At 30.1% G+C, this 18,398-nt stretch overlaps 1 protein-coding gene across 2 annotated transcripts in view; it reads right to left on the reverse strand.

Moving 5' to 3' along the window:
- mew (multiple edematous wings) overlaps positions 1-18,398 on the reverse strand; it is a 175,463-nt gene that overhangs the window by 14,629 nt on the left and 142,436 nt on the right. Inside the window, exons 2-5 of one of the 2 annotated variants that reach the window (XM_088272486.1) lie at positions 15,239-15,366; positions 13,465-13,494; positions 1,749-1,866; positions 217-330 (exon numbers count right to left, since the gene is read on the reverse strand). In XM_088272486.1, the coding sequence (XP_088128612.1) occupies positions 217-330; positions 1,749-1,866; positions 13,465-13,494; positions 15,239-15,366 (390 nt within the window). The remainder of the gene's footprint in view (positions 1-216; positions 331-1,748; positions 1,867-13,464; positions 13,495-15,238; positions 15,367-18,398) is intronic. The other variant, XM_088272487.1, reaches the window with a different exon arrangement.

The following is an 18,398-nucleotide window of genomic DNA, read 5'->3' on the forward strand; positions in this document are numbered from 1 at the left end:
GTCGTAGTCGCTTTCATTTTTCAAAACCGGACTACCGGACGGTCAAATTCCGGGTAGTGGACAATTGCCCTTACACTCAGCTTCTATTTCCAACTACAATCGCCTCATATATATTTTTACTGTTTTTTCCCCACTATTTGTTCCACATATCCATACTCTCAAAAAATCCCTGAAAATCAATGAATAAAAATAATTGAGAATACACATTTGACTAACCTGTTTGTAGGACGCCCTTTACATGGTTCCCAGTTACTATCATAATCCAGATTGTTATCCAATGTGTAGCACAATCCTTGTCCAAACTGAGACTCTCCAGATTTCCTTATGTACCTAAAAGCATTTCAAAATAATATAAGTAAATATAATAAAACTGACAAGAACAAAATCAAACATTCAATAGGGTATTATTAATAAGTATGTTTAGTTTTTTGAACACATTTAAATTCAAATGTTAGATCATGAATTCTTTGCTAAGTCCAAATATTTTTAATGCTCCGTCATTTATTATTTAAAAAATGTATTATATAAAATATTTACGATAATATACGTAGCAGCAGTAATTTTTATTTTTTGCTTTAAACAGAATTTTATAGTTTTTGTTGATGAATTCATGATGAATTTTTTGTTACTGTCATATTCGTGTTACATTTGCTCTTTACTTATTTATCTGACCATATCAGCACAGCGGTAAAATGGACAAAAGAGGTAGTTTAATTCTGAATATTTCATCTGGCCCTAGTATATTCAAAAATATATATAAATATTATTATAACTAAGCTTTTTATGCAAAATTTTCATACATTGGCCGGCTTATTGCTATGAAGAAATGTCTTCCGACCAACCAAAACCAGACAAGGTTAGTACATTAGACAGCTGTTTGAAATCAATGGGCAGATAGTTTTATGCACATAAGTGAAAAAAAGGGTGTCGGGTTGTGGTCCCGTGGTTAGTGTCGCTGACTCTTAAGTCAGAGTTTCTCGGTTCGAACCTTCTCTACCACAATTTGATACTTATTTCTAATAATGGTCCGCTTAGGCTCATAGAATTAGTATGAAATGTAAGTATTTTTGTATTAAAACACAAATATTTCTCTTTTTTTAAATCACAATCAAATCAACATTATTTGTAAAGAGTTGACGTATGAATAATTGAGTAGTCCACTTGCAAACCAAGTTATGTTTAAAAATTAAGTTTTTTAACCAATGGCGCCAATCGGTAGAAAATAAAATATATTAACGTCCATGTTTAACATAATCTGCCAAAACTCATTAAGTTAGGAATAAAATGGAAAAATCAGTACTCTTGCAAAACTCGCTATGCTGATCGACAGTTCACATTGTAAAATCTCTCAAAAAAGCTCAAATCGGTAGAAGATTAAATCTTCTACCGATTGTCCCCATTAGCTAAAAAACTTAATTTTTCAATATAACGTTACAAAATTAAACAATTACAATATTATATATTGATAATACTGTAAATTCATAAAAGTGAGGAAGACATAGGGAGTAGAATACGAGGTGTTCTAAGGGGAGAGGGAGAGGATCCAAGATAAGGGATGATGAACAGTTAGTTCAACATTTTGAGTGTGTCCAAATACTTGTTCACAAAATCTGGATTATCTCCAATTACAGGAGTTATTTTCATATTATTTTTTGACATCTCATCGAAGATGAAGAAGAATATGATAAGATGTCAAAAAATAACAGTTAGTTCTGTTGTTACATAGATATTTATTATTGCTTGTTTACCTGTGGGCGCATACTACCACTTTCCCTCCAGACCCTTGGCTTCTTACGGAAACTCCGAGCCATTGTCCGTCCTTGATTTCATCTGCTCCTGGAGGCTTCAGATCATCAGAATCGATGGCTATAGTTTCAGAAAACATTTATTAGAAGAAGAAAAAAGTTTTTTAAAAAAATTCAATCTATTTGAAATCTTTAAACAAAGTATTCAAATGTGTGCCAAATTTTGACTCAAGATAATTATTTATTAGAGAAAAATTCAATTGAATGATATTCAACAAAAATAATGACTGATTTACTAAAGTCACAAAGAAAAAAATATAATTAATTATAGATCTTCATTTTGTGAATGTAAAAATGATTTCTAAAATATATCATGTAGTTATAGCTGACCAATAAGAGATAGTATGTTTAATATGTTTTATTATCAATACATTGACCAATCAATTTACCCCAATTTATATTTTTTCCAGATTATTAATTTTAGAAGCAATCAAATGTTTATTGTGACAAATATTTATCATTTTTCAATTTCAAAAAGGATGAATGAGTTTTTTAGGTCTGTAGAACAAATGTAAAACAGAATGATGAAACACACATATTTAAAAGCATTATTTTTACAAACATTGATACAACCCCTTCGTTATTTACATCCCAAAAATTATTTACTCGACAAATAAGGGACATTAAATATGTTTTATAATACACAACAAAATAAAAATGTGACTTAACCTATGTGTAAAATACAGCGATGCAGCAAATGGAAATATGCACAATGCATGACACCGAGAGAAACATAAATCAGATTACAGTTTAAAATTACAATTTGTGTTGACTGTACTGTAAAATAACAAAAGTATTGTGTGTAATTATCATTAATAAACATATTTACAATTGAAATTCAATAGCATATAGTTCTAGCGAGAGCCAAAACGTTACCTATAGTATTGGCAGTTTGGTTATCAGCATTATAGTAATCGTTTAGCAAATTTAATGGGCTTTTTTAGAACCAAACCAACTTGTCAGTTCAGTTATATAATGAGTAAGTTATATTCTTTGTAAAGGAAATTAGTAAAAAATTTAATTATTTATAATATTATGGTAGGTACACGAAAGGGCTTGAAGCACTTGGATATAAAATGAGATAAACATGTAATTTTCTAAAATTAATCATGATATGTATTTCATCCAATACAATAATTTGAATAAAAATTTGAATTTAAATATAACATAAAAAGAAAATATTTGTATAAGACCACATTTGAGTTTATTAATGTAAAAACACCCAGTTTCGAGAATAACAGATTTTAGTGATTTTGAAAACAGGTGAAACAACTGTCATTCTTTTATTCTCGAAACTGGTTGTGTTTACATTAATAAACTCAAAATTGGTCTTATACAAATGTTTTATTTTTATATGTATTTTAATAGGGCTTAAACTATATATAACATACTTATAGATCAAGTGTTTTTTTCCACCGTTTGTCTTGTGTGATCTTAAAATTTCGATATTTGACTTTGCAGCAAATATTCATGGCTTTGTTTATAGGTGGACCACAGGCTTAAAGTCTCTACTCTAGATTAAAACATCCAAATGGCAGTTCTAGCCTTTTCGTTTACAAGCTGAGAAGTGCATTTCTCTCGGTGTGTTTTCGGGTGCGGGTGATGCTAGAAATAATATAGTTCCAAAACATCTGGTGAATGGAGTAAATGATGATGACGATGAAATGTAATATAAAATACGTCTGAACCTTGTGATGAAATCTAAATTGGATGCATTAAATCTGCAAAATATTCACAATGCTCCTAAAATATAATAAAATAATAAATCCTGGAAAACACATGCACAAAATACCTTTAAAATTGTACAGGCTCTTAATACTTCACCTAGATAAATATTACAGAGAATCACAGTGCAATCTGATATAGACTTAGAAACACAGAGGCCGTATATTTAAACACAAGCGCATCATTTGCAGGAAAGAAGATTTTCTTGTTGAGTCATCTTGTGATAAATATGGTCACAGTTCTAAAAGCTAAGATATATAATGATATTAATCAGGTTTCATATTTTTAAAGTAATTTAAGTTTTGTACTGACATTTCTTGGTGGAACTGCATTTTTTGGAATAAAATAACAACTATGTAGTTTTTTGCACATGAATTTTATTTGACCAGCAATCGGGTTTCATCGTAACCGACATCATCAGAACGGTGTGAGACTAGAAAAATTCCACGTTATATACACAACAAGGCAGGAATTGAGATCCATGATTTTACATTTTTTTTTTCTGACAAAATGAATTTAAATTGAATCAGTTTTAGTATTGACAGTACTTAAACATTTTGATTCAGTTGTGTGGCAATTTTGCAGAAAAATGGAGATAAAAAGTTTTTTTCAAATACATTTCGCTAACTCTTTTCAACAATGTCATATTTCAAAAATCACCAATTTTCAGTTGTGCATGTATTTGGAATGCCCAAAAAATGTACTTTATCCCAGCAAAAGCGGCATATTTTAAACTTAATGTTTATCCGCTACAGGGCAGAAAGTGTTGTTTTTGAATTTTGAAGAAAAGGTATTGTTTAAATTTAAAAATACTAAATATTTTTCAAAAGGAGAAAAAACATTCAGGTTTTACCTAAAAAGATCTTTTCACAGTAAAAAGTTCAATTAGTGGCTCGATATTTATTTTTAATACATTTTATTATATTTTTAAACTTAAAACAATCTCCTGAAAAATCTTTTTTTTTATATATGACGTTGTTGAAAGGAGTGAGCGATTAGTCATATTGCGAAAACGAAATCAAAAGTGCTACGCAACCTAAAAATAATGTCATATGCTTGGATCGATTAAAAAATACTATTTTTTATTCTTTAAAAAATTAACCATATTTATAAAATCATCAAAGAAAACAATCTGAATTTATCTAACACTTATTACGACTATTTCCGATTCGAATAACTTCATTGATAAATTATGTACCCATGAACATATAATGAAATGCATTGACTCTGCCTATGTCAGATAAGCACTGGACCATTTCTGATAGCAATAATGATTTCTTGCTTTAAACATTGATTGCAAGGGTCCGCTTATTCTCAATGGCGATATTTATGCGTCGATAAAATATAAGATTAAACATATTTCAACCAGATAAGTGCTTTTTAAGGCAACGATAAATCGCAGCTTAATTTAATTAAATATTTTATTTATTGTCTAACCCCCTCCCTCTAACTTTCCCCTCTCCTTATTTATAGAACAATTTTATATTTTATATTTTAGTTATTATACAGACCTGAATGATGGAAGTTTAACTTCCGAAACATGTAGTCTTTAATAAAACTCAAGTGGTATAAAACAAGTGCTTCCTTTAACCATTGTAATTAAGTGTTAGTAACATTTGACACAATTGTTTTTTTTGTCTTAAAATACCGTTTTTGTATTGATCAAAAAAATGGCACTTGAGGGTTTAAATCACGTATCAGATAAAAAAATACGAAATTAAGGTTTGAATACTTACTCGTGATGATTTAATATACACCGCATATAAGATTTATTGGCAATTTTATATATTAAGTTTATTAATTATTTCAATTGGAAGCTGTGGATGAGATTCAAACACGTAACTTTGCTGTTAAAGTATTTTTTCCATAATAAATAATAATTTTTTCATACAAATATATCAATAGGGATATATCGCTCACTCCTTTCAAGAACGTCATAAATCAAAAAACTTGACTTTTCAGGAGAACGTTTTTAAAGTTTAAAAATATAATACATTGTATTAAAAATAAATATCAAGCCACTTATTGAACTTTTTACTGTGCAACAGATCTTTTTAGGTAAAACCTGAAGGTTTTTCTCTATTTAAAAAATATTTAGTTTATTTAAAAAAATAATTAAACAACGCCTTTTCTTAAAAATGCAAAAATAACACTTTCTGCCCTGTAGCGGGTAAATATTAAGTCAAAAATATGCGGCTTTTGCTGGGATATAGTACATTTTCTAGGCATTCCGAAAACATGCACAACTGAAAATTGTCGATTTTTGATTTATGACGTTCTTGAAAGGAGTGAGCGATATTAGACCTGCACGCGATTTTCAATTATCTCACAAATTAGTTGAAAACACAGGCATCAAGATTTTGATGAAAATTCGAAGTCTGAGTATTTACAGGCCTCACAACCCGTCATTGGCTGTTTTAATTGGTCACATCATACACTGTGCAACACTCACTGCTCAATCAATGATTGACGACCATATTATTCAAATTTCAAAATGTTGCATATGCTTTAAATGTCAATTAACATTTTTTTTTGGTAAAAATTCACATATTTTGATACACTCAAAATATTGTGAAAATAAGAATATTAATACTTATTTTCTCGCTACCGTTCTGGAGGTCCCGGGTTCGATTCCCAAGGGGGGTAAAATAAATATTAGTGATTTATTCACTGTAATATTTATTCAATACTCCCATGGACTGGTACCTGAAGCGGAGGCCTGATCACCTTTCCTTCATGTGTAAACGATCAAGATAACACTGCTTTTATATCACACAGTGCTCTGTGCATCATTGGGGTGCGGATAAGGGTTTTATTTTTTTATTTTTTTCACCTTTTTTTAAAAATCTTATCTACATGATACTACAATCCATTCTATATATGGCTTATGCATCATCACTTATCGTATTTCTACTTGTGATTATCTATCTATCAGTGCCTTTTAAAACATCATATCTGATTTTTCATAAAGATTTTTTTTTTAATTGTAACTTTTAGAAAATATAAATCACGAAAAAACTAAAATATTCTAAATAAAAATGCAAAAAATCGAATCGGCGCAGAAGGCCAATGTAAATAATACTCGATATAATTTAAAACGCCCATGTCCGATGTCCGGTATAAATATCGGTCTGATTCGCGGGTCGGGCGGGCATCGAACCCAACCTACAGATAAATAATAATGAGAGCCACTGCCAATATCATTGCCCTCCAATCAGAGATACATACTACATTCTTAACAGTACTAAATACTCAATAGTACCTACTTCTGTGACTCGTTGTCGACTGATTACAAATTGGACCGTATTATGCAGAAACCATCCTACCCACAATTGGCAGAATTCGAATTTTCGATGAATGCTACTTTGTCAATAGTCAATTTTCATCAATTGATTCGGCAGTTACTTAGTAGTAAAATCTATCCATTTTTAATCAAAGTTTTACTTCGTAAACCACTACTGTATTTCTTAAAATCTATTATGACACGTGCTTCGATGCATTCATCATTTTCATATACGGTGTTTGAAAATGATGCGGAATGCATTGAAACACGTGTCACAAAACAGCTTAAGATATAGTGGTATTTACTAAGTAAAACTTAAATTACAAAAAGTATTTTTTTATTAAAATAATTAATAATAAATTTTCTAATAAATCCTCGAAAAAATATGTTAGAAACATTTGTGTGCGTTGACAGCTTTCAGCATTTTTCACGTTTAAATTATTAACATCCATGAAAATATTGCAGAAAAAAATCTATTTGGTGTGGATGTGTTCGACTTTGAACTAGAAGAAAAATAAAATAATTACGCGGAAACCAACCAAGATGGTTGGATGTGTTCATTCTATAATTTTTTTAAACTTTGCTGAAACCATCCAACCAATCAAATACCGAACTGTGACCTTATTGACTCTATTTTAAAATGACAAACAGTAAATAATGCTTCTTTATTAAAACAAACCTAACTTCTACTATTTAACATACTGATTTTTTTTATTTTATTTTTTTTATTCTGAAAATATTAAAATACAATTCTCTCAGCTTGCCAGTTTAAAGGTTGAATGGTTTCTGCATAACATGGTCCAATTGTATTTTGACACAACGGCAACACTGTTCATTTACCAATAATTTCAAAAGGCAAAATAGGGTATCTTCATTTGAGTATATACAAAATCTGTTATCACCAAAATCGTACTAAACATACTCTACGTATAAAAACTAACTAACTAACCATCACGCCGCTTCACCGCCGGGGTAGGCCGAGAGAATATAACGCCAAAACACTCTGTCTTTACAAACATTCTGAACCTCTTCCACATCCAAGCATCTCCTCATACATACTCGCCGATTATTTCGACTATTGACCCGGCCGCTTTCAAGTATGATATTAATAATGCCAAGTTTTCCTCGGTCTTTCTCTGCTCCTTTTTCCAATAAAATTCGCCTCATATATTTGTTTTACCGTTCTTTCCTCAGTCAAACGTTCCACACGTCCAAATCGTCTCAACACGCCTTTCTTAATTTTATCGATAATGCTTATCTCAGCCTTCTTTCTTTCCTTATTTCACCATTCGAACATCTATCATACGTCGTTTTGCTGCACATTCGTTCGAGAGATCGCATTTCGACTGCGTTCAGTATCCTTCATCGTTTCATCCTTCTTTTGCCAACTCCATGCTTCGCTTATATACACATTAGAGTTGGTACCAGGACTCCGTTGTGCACTTCCTGTTTAGCTTTCATCATTTTAGATTATATGTCAATGTTTAGTTAATATAACAGAAGAGAAACTTAACACATAGTATTTTGTAAAATCAATAAATATTTTATCAATCTCATATGACGTATTTCCTGCTTTATAACTGGTCCATAAGGAAGCAATGTGTGATTAAGTACGTTTCCTTAACTCCAATATGATTTGCAGAAAACATATTTATTTAATATTGTATATACATAAGTATGTTTTCTTTATAAGCCTAAAATAGCACATAAATAACTGAATAATTTTATAGTATTTCTTACATTAAAATAAATACTATTTTATTTTATTTAAAAAGATATACGTGAACACAAAAAAAAACATCAAACCAAAATTCACACAGCGGAACAAAACGAAAAGCTTAATAAAACGTTGTTATATAATAAATAAAAAACCACCCAAAACAATTAAAAACACAAAAAAAACGTAAAATCACTCTCGCGTCGATATTTATTGTTTTCACCTGTACCTACTGAAAATTTCATTTGAAGCATTTTATTATTGATGTTGGCGTCGAAGATATTTCGATGCTTTTATATCGAAACCTTCGTTTTTTAAGTGGTCCCAATAAAAAGAGTGTTATGGAAATTATTAAATGGTATAAGATATTCGTGGTAAAATAACACGATTTTGAAAAATAACGGTTAGAAGAAAATTTCGACAGGCTACTATGAACCTTACTTCTAGGATGAAGAAATGTGAGGTAAATTAATATGTTACGTTGCTAGTCGAATGTAAATTAATCGGATTATAATAAGGTTACCTTGGCGCCATTTCAACATCGATTACAGTATTAGATACATTGAGTTATTTGTGTAAGAATCTGTTATACAGAGTGCCACAAAATCAATCAAGAAGATGTTATAATTTTTCCAAATGACATCGTACGTCTATCATATTTGAATTGAATATTGAATCATATCTGAAACTAGACAGTTGCAGTATACAAACAAATTGATAAAACGGGCACAAATGTGTATCAACACTGGCGGCAGCAACTTGACGGATATCACCTTTTTAACTCAGCAGAAAAAAAAAGGACTCAATTTTTTTGTTTTTATTTAGTAAAACGGGTTATTCATAAACATAATTGGATGATCAATTTTATGACACCCTAAATTGTGCAGCTATCTAGTTCACAAATCGCTCACTCCTTTCAAGAACGTCATAAATCAAAAATTGTAAATTTTCAGTTGTGCGTGTTTTCGGAATGTCAAGAAAATGTACTATATCCCAGCAAAAGCGGCATATTTTTAACCTTATATTTAACCGCTACAGGGCAGGAAGTGTTGTTTTTGCATTTTGAAGAAAAGACATTGTTTAATTATTTTTTTCAAAAAACTAAATATTTTTCAAATGGAGAAAAAAACTTCAGATTTTACCTAAAAGGATCTGTTGCACAGTAAAAAGTTCAGTAAGTGGCTTAATATTTATTTTTAATACATTGTATTATATTCTTAAACTTTAAAAACGTTCTCCTGAAAATTCAAGTATTTTGATTTATGACGTTCTTGAAAGGAGTGAGCGAAATGTCAAATACTATTGACATTCAACGCCATTTCCAAAAATTATAACATCTTCCGATAAAGTGATTCATTTTGCGCCACCTGTATTACTTAATTTTTAATTTCGCTACCCTCCCCTCCAAGATGGCGCTAAATACGAAAAGTCGAATCTACGCTGATTATTTGGATTATTTTTAATACCTGTTATGTAATATTAATTCAATAAGAATATCTGTATTAATGTTGTTACTCTTCCTGTTATATTTTAAACGTTATTTATATTGTATTATAACATGTTTATAACAGTTTATGTATTACGTTCTAAGAAACAAGACCAAAACCATTACAACATTCTAATCAGTGTTAGTCCGAGAAATTGTTTAATCCAATCATATGTTGATTTTATATACGCATATTTAAAAGGAATACTCGATACAACCTGTCTATTAAAATACGATTAAAATCTTCAAACCGAGTTATGGTAGCGAGATTTTCCAGTTATGGCAACATTTTTTTGTATTCGAATAGGGATGGGACGGCACGGATTATTTATATTGTATTGTCGGATAGGTACCTACCGGCTTAATGATGTGATTTTAAACTTCTGAGAAAAAAACTTACGACTCGCATCCGCCTCGTTTGTAATACCTACAATCATTATTTTCTTGCTCTTTTATTTTCTTTGTGCTCTCAAAAAGGAAGTGACATTTGTGAATAGGTAAATACGATAATAATTGTCCATTTCAAAGTGACGACAGGTCGGTTTTAAAAAATGTTAAAATATGTAAGTAATTTAGATGTCAGGTTTTTGGTATGTGGGAATTTTTAAGAAACCAAGGGGGATTGTTATAAAGACATCTGAACAGACACGAATATATTTTTGAGAAAGGTATTTGGATTTGTATATTGAACCCGAAAGGTATATTCAGTCCGCCTCCGTAGTGTAATGGTTAGCGCGTTTAGCTACCGTCCATTAGGCCCCAAGCTCGTTCCCAGGGGAAATCAAAATAAATTTTAGTGATTTTTTACCCATATATTTATTTAATATATGAGTAAATACCCTGAATTGATACCCGAAGCATTGATTACCCTGCCTTTATGTAAGCAACGATCAAGATAACACTATCTCGATACGATGCAGTGCCTTATACAATATAAATTAGGGATAACAGTTAGAAAAAGAAGAAGAGAATAAATGTGAACATTTTCATGTACGTTTTTTGCTTCGGCTAGTTTAATTAATGATCTATGCAATAAACACCATTCGACAAATGATGGAAACCCCATCACTTGATTTTCGGAAGTTCTATAAAATACTGTATATAAGTGTACTCGTAGAGCTTCAAAGGTATGGAGATTGCCATAAAGCATGAATAGAATGATTAATCGTGTTGCACAGTACATTAAGTGTTCACTTAAGCCAGCCGATGACATGTCGTGAGCCCTGTAAACGCTGAGACTTCCATTTTCATTTCCCAAAAATTTCGTATCTGTTGAGATGTAAAAATTATACCTATATGATAAAACTATCATTACATTTGGAGACAACCTTGAATCGGGCAACATTGTGTTTTTAAACTATAAAAAAAACGTTTCTTATAAGGATAAACCGCTTTTAGAAGTGAATGTACGGTCAGAAGATTATTGAAAATTAATACGAGATTAACGTGACGAGATGGGAGAGGCATAAAGTGACTTATATCAATTTACCAAATACAAAGATGGAATAATTCGTGAGTGGCAAAGGTCAGTGACATCGACTTTTTGTATTCAAAATAATTGAATATTGGTAATAATTTACTTTAAACTTGAACCCTGAGGCATGCTTATCGTGAGGTGATTTTAAAATATAAAAAGAAACTAAAAGTTTTATAAGTGAATATGATAAAATGCCTAATGGACGAAATTTTTTAAATACCTGTAAACGTTTTTTCTTGATCTATGTTTTGCATAGAAATGAGGCACACTAACCGGTGTTTATAAAAATCTGTTAAAAATATTATAAATATTTTTATTTCAGAGTATTTTTATGCTATGACCATTGTAATTTTAATACATTTCAATATTTAAATTAATCAGAAATCATTATTAAAACTGGATATAAAATTAGCATTAATATCGTTCGACAACTTGAAATAATTTGTAGATCAAAAACTTTTATACGTCAAGCTAATTTAAAAAACGTCGTAATTATACACGAATAATTTCAATATTGAATAATTATGTACTTACTACTACCTTTTTTATGCGTAGTTATTAGGTTCTATATTTTACAATGTCCACCTCCGTAGTGTAATGGTCAGCATGCTCGCCTACCGTTCTGGAGGTCCCGGGTTCGATCCCCAGGGGGGTTTAATAAATATAAGTGATTTTTTCACTCTAATATTTATTCAATATTACACTGGACTGGTACCTGAAGTGGAGGGCTGATCACCTTTCCTTCATGTGTAATCGATCGAGATAACACTGCATTTATATGAAGCAGTGCCCTATGCACCATTGGGGTGCGGTAAGGGATTTATTCTATTTTACAAGGTAGATTTGAAAGTATTGTGATAAGAGCTTCCGGTCAAACGATTCAGTTTATTTAAATAGTTTAACGTGGTCTTTATAATTATACAAAAAGTCTACTACGTGAACCCAAGTTATGTTCATTAAAATTAAATCTTAAAATAATACATGCAATAAAATAGATAATTTTAGCATAAAAAAAACATGCAATAAGCGTAAAACATTCCCAGTACCATGCAAATGCGCAGTGCAATCAAAAGCTCGTTATAGGATTACATAGGCGAAATCTTTCTCTGGGGACTTTCATTTTTAGACGAAGCTCACAGTAAAAGTAGAACAGTGTGAGTAAACAATCTTTTTTGGGCACCGCGTAACATAAACAAAGATAGAGTATTATTGTCAATATATCAAGGAACATCGGATTTAAAAAATTCTCGTGTTTATAAAGTCTTGTAAAAACATCATTTGTAATTTTAATTTGTGAAATTCGCTTCGCTAACAAACCATTCTGTTGAATTTAAGTCAATTTTGGCCAAAAATTTTTTTTTGTAATATATTTTGTAATATGTATACAATGCAGATGTTTTAGCATACCATCTCCTGATTTCGGGAGTATAAGCTTAAAATATTGTTTGAAACATTTTTTTTAAAACATGCTTATTCAGTGCAAGTTTTCTTACATTTTTGCAATTTTTTTAAAAATTTATTGTTAAAAATATTTTACATATTTTTTCTTTGTAATAGTTATCGCTTAAATAACGCGATAATCTATTTAAAGAATGAGAAACAAACACGATACCTTCACTCTGTTTTTACATAGATGAAATCGTAAGATTGATTTTTATATCAGTGGATAAATTAAAATTTGATACTTAACTGATGGTTTCTTGATTTTTGATCCGATTTTTTTACTGTCAAGTTTTGATTTAACAAGAATAAAAACGAAACAATTTGCGGAGAGAAAAAATGAGCTTTCGCGAAAATATGGAAGTCACCGCAATACTTAATTTCTTAACAGCATCTCCGAAGGATTGGATAGTAAGTAGATGACAAAGAGAGTGAAAGAATTGGTTAATATTTATTTGGAGAAGAATTAATAATAAGTATAAAAAGTAAAAAAAAGTAACAAGATATGACAGATGGGAAACCACCACTTACACTTGTCATACTGCCCGCCAATTAGCGTCGCTTCATGAGGCGCCACCGACAAAAATTAATCAAGTTGAAACAATTTGAAGAAAAAAAACAATCACAGTGTTCAATATTTCTCAACTCTCGAAATGTTCGTGTTTCGTGAATTCGCACACACAACACACAGTCACCATTTCGTGGAAGCGTATTTAGCTAAAAGCAAATTTATTACTAGAAGTGGTCTTCTGAAAAGTAAACTAGGCAATTATAACATACAGATAATATTATTTTTATGTGTTTATTTGGCAAGTCTATTGTGAGGATATATTAATGGCTATTTAGCTAACTAATGCCCTACTCGTATTTTAAAATCACAGGAAATTTATAAGATTGTTCAAACCAGTATTTTAGTGCCAAATTGATTATATATCCACCATTATTTTAATCAAATTTATATCTTTAACATTTTTTTTAAAATTAATCTTATAAACTCCTTTATGTTCTATTTAATAATATACTACATTTTACTTATGTTTCGATACTTGTCAAATTGTATCGTCAATTATAACATACCCATTTTAAATGTAGCATATCATCTAATTTATACATCATGATGTCTTGGTTGTAGTCGGTACTGTAATTTGTACGCCTCTAATTAAAGCACACATTATTTAAAATGTATTTTTGATAATTACAAACTTTAAGCAATATTTTATATTAAAATAATATAGAACACTCATTTATTTATAACATTATATAAAAATAACAAACGTATACCAACAACCGCTTAACGTTTCGTTCACAAAACAACACTAGAGCAAAACCTGATTGCACCATTTTTTGACAACCAACAAACAAACTTAAATTCCCAACTACCTAATAAAAACCTTAATAATTAATAAACATAGTTCAATTATAATTTGTTCTTAATAGATTAACAGTCGCATACAAATAGAACACCAATGAACGATGTGTGAAAATCATAATTCATATTCAGTCGAGTGATGTGAGAGATGTTTACAAACATGACGTTTCCTCATGCCAAACATTTCTATAGAATTTCTAAAACATACGAACCATAAACCAGAATCAAATTAATATACATTCATCTCCCGATTTGTGTTGTTCAATGAAATTTCAATGAAAATATTCAATGAAAAAATCATACGAAGCTAAAATTGAGTAACGACGTATTTTTAAATAATTAAAAGATGAATCGAAAAGAGCAGTTTTTTCAAATTAATCGTCTAGTTTAGGAACAATACAAAAAATACTGAGTAATTTTTAAAAAAAATACTTGCATATATAATATTTTGATACATGGTTTAGACGCATAAGAAAAGAAACAAAATTAAAATAGAAAAATTGCACAATTCGGGAGATAAGTGTTTTTTTCGAATGATAGACAAAAAAAATATATTTTTGTGTAAACTTATATATAAAATAATAATAATAAAAACAGTAGAAGTAAAATTTGCTCCTAGTTTTTTTATGGCGTAAATGAAATATTTATATATATTTTTGTAATTAAAATGTAAATACTTCGATTTCAACGACTCGTGTGGAGTGCTAAAAGGCTATAAACAAATTAACGATGGGAATTTTAGCTACTCGTAATGAAAACAGCTTAATTTTCTTGTGAAATTTTTGTTGTTGAATTTCAGTACATGTGTGTAAATCATGTAATAATATTATATTCGATAATTTGTAGCTTTCTCGTACATTATTTAAATACTGTTATAAATGACTGACATCTGCTTAAATTAAGTTATTTTTAAAATTATATGTATCATTAACTCACAGCGTTTCCCGTCAGTCACAACCTGTTCGCAGTCATTAAGTAGCGTGGTCATAGGACACTTCCACAGGGCTCCCGATCTGTTGGTTCCAGGTTGTCTGTTTTGGTCCAGAGGCGCCCCCACGAGTAGCCTATAACAAAGTAAAAATAAAAATAAAAACAAGAACATCGTTAAAAAAATAAGGGTGCAGTCCATATGGGTATAGTTTTTGGCACGAATATATTTTTTTATCAAAGTGGTAATTATTATTTCCTTTTTTATAATATACGAGGTTTAAGGCCCAGTATTCGTTGAGTCTTAAATATAAATTATATCAAATGAGAATCTTCGTGTGATGATCGGGTAGAATATTCGGCTGTGGCCTATTCATGAGAGCTTTTCCGCATCGGCTGAGAAAACCACAAAAACCAAGAGAATGATAAATGTTTTAACTATTTTTTTAAATTAAATTCAAATCGCGATTAATCACATTCTATTATTGTCGAGATATAAAACCACAAACTCCATAACAATTTCAATTCCTTTTTTTTCTTTAATTTTTACAATAAATTATTGTTTTTTTTTATTTTTGGAAACATTGTTATTTTTTTTTTGATGTTTTCTTATTGTTTTTATTTTATTAAAAGTAAAAGAGGTAATGAGGGGATCCCGAGGGGTGGGGACGAAGTGTCGGCCTCTGTCCGTACATCCTCCTCCCCCCTCATTAATTGAATAGAGCAATATTTATTTCTTCAGAAATATTTTGAAGATTTTCCTCTATGTGCAGCTGACAGAGAGTCCCTCAGGACTAACTGCTGCGGGTGGATGGTGGGCTCAGATTCCAAAAAAAAAAATATTTGCGTAATTGTTCAAATATTCAAGCATCATATAATTTTTCTTTATTCATAATTTGACTCGGTCTGTGTAAAAAGTGTTTCAAAAAGCACTAAAGAAATACCATCGAGTTATAAATGATTCTAAGATATTGTCACGAGTCGGTTTTCTTTCTAGAGAAGATTAAACACCTATCATATCTTCTTTAATTGCCTCCCGTGTTACATATAACCAGTTGGATCCATTTACGATTCATTAGACACTTAGTTATTCAAGATAAAGCACATTTCCATGAATGAATGCACTCTAGTAATACTATATATATCATTTCCATTAATTTTGTCCTTGAAGTGTCATGCGACATCTTTTAACTCAAATCCATTTTTCTTTCCCATATGCAGTATCTGAATTCTTAAGAATACATATTAGATAAATCATGTGGGATATTTAGTTACGAGAATTCGGACTTGATTAATGCGATTTCTTTTATTTTATTATTAGACCTTTTTCATAAATCATCAAAGATACTTAATATATTCTACTGACATCTATATTCAAATTAATATACCTCAATGTGACAAAATATGCGTTATTCGACTAAAATAATAAATATTTATTTATTGAACTCCTTGTACAGAAAAATTTACATTTGAATATAATACATAAAACTTGTTAAAGACCACTTTTGATTTTATTAATGTAAACACGACTTGTTTCGAGAACTACAGATGTTCTCATCGACTAATAAAAATTAAAATGGTTTGTACCATATTAACAACATTTTGAGTGTGTCCAAATACATAATTAATATTACAGGTGTGTAAAGTGATCACCAAAACCATCCTATGACGGTCGTAAGCCCCGTAAAAGCCTAGACTTTCATATTCTTCTTCATCTATGTTGAGATGTCAAAAAATCATATAAATGTTATTATTAAACTCAAAAGTATTATTACACAATTTTTTTATATTTAAATTTTCATTCCACAAAGTTAATGCCAAATTGATAAATATTATGAATGTAAATTGGCGAGCTTCTTGCCATGAAGAAATATCTTCTAACCCACCAAAACATACTAGGTGGTCAAGATATGAACTACAGCTGTTCGAAATAAGTGATACTGCAGATAGAACTAATGACCACAGATCATATTTATAAGTGAATACTATTTTTTTGTAAAGAATCGCAGTATGAATTATTAAATAATGACACTTTCCCGATAAATTGTCGTATGCACCAAGAGCCAGTTCATAGGTTTTTTTTGAGAAATTTTATCAATATCAAAAATAAAATTGAAACATTTGTATTTGCTTGTTGTACGTATTGTAATCGTACGTACTTATGTCAATTCTATAAAACTGACTTACAATGTTATTTTATCATTAACTATGATAATTTTGAATATCCTATAAATATCATATTACTCATTAATAGATCATTTTAAAAATATTTAATGTTCCTTATGGCTTCTCGTGAATATTTGATGTACATAGTTGTTAAAAGAATAAACGACCTAACGACGATTTTAGATCAAACGCTAGTCGATAGTAAATTTTATGTGTAGTGTTTGGCTGGATACCACAAGCAACAAACCGAGAGTTCATTAACGTCGACATGTTTACCTCTTCCTGAATAAATAAAAGTATAATGTTAATATTTTCATGATTTCAAGTTTTATAAACTTTCAAAAATTTGCAGCAAATTCAAAGTTTACAAGTTTGAGATGACATATTTCTGCAGCAAAAAGTTCGAAATTTACAAAATTGTGATTACAAAATTTTTGGCAAAGTATAAGATGTCACGTTTCAGAAGCAAGTTTAAAGCTTACTTGTAAAGATAACACATTTCCGAAGCAAGTTTAAAGCTTACAACTTTGAGAAGACAAATTTCTTCAGCAAGTTCAAAGCTTACAAGTTTGTGTAAGCAAAACAAAATATCTTAATGAATTTCTGATGATAAATTTCTTCATCAAGTTCAATATTTGAGACGGCAAATTTTATGCGGCTATTTCAAAGCTCACAAATTTGAGATGATAAATATATTCGGTGAATTCAAAGCTTAAAACTTCGAGATGATTTTTTTTTCAGCACGTTCAAAGCTTACAAGTTTGAGATGTCAAACTTCCTCAGCAAGTACAAAGCTTATAAGTTTGAGATGACAAGTTTCTGCAGCATGTTCAAAACTTAAAGTTTGAGATTACAAATTTCTTCAGCAAGTTCAAAGCTTACAAGTTTGAGATTACAAATTTCTTCAGCAAGTTCAAAGCTTACAAGTTCGAGATTACAAATTTCTTCAGCAAGTTCAAGGCTTAATCTAAGATTACAAATTTCTTCAGCAAGTTCAAGGCTT

Source organism: Brachycentrus maculatus, unplaced genomic scaffold (assembly GCF_059751285.1).
Source record: "Brachycentrus maculatus isolate JH-2025_06_01 unplaced genomic scaffold, ASM5975128v1 h1tg000499l, whole genome shotgun sequence".
Taxonomy (NCBI): Eukaryota; Metazoa; Arthropoda; class Insecta; order Trichoptera; family Brachycentridae; genus Brachycentrus; species Brachycentrus maculatus.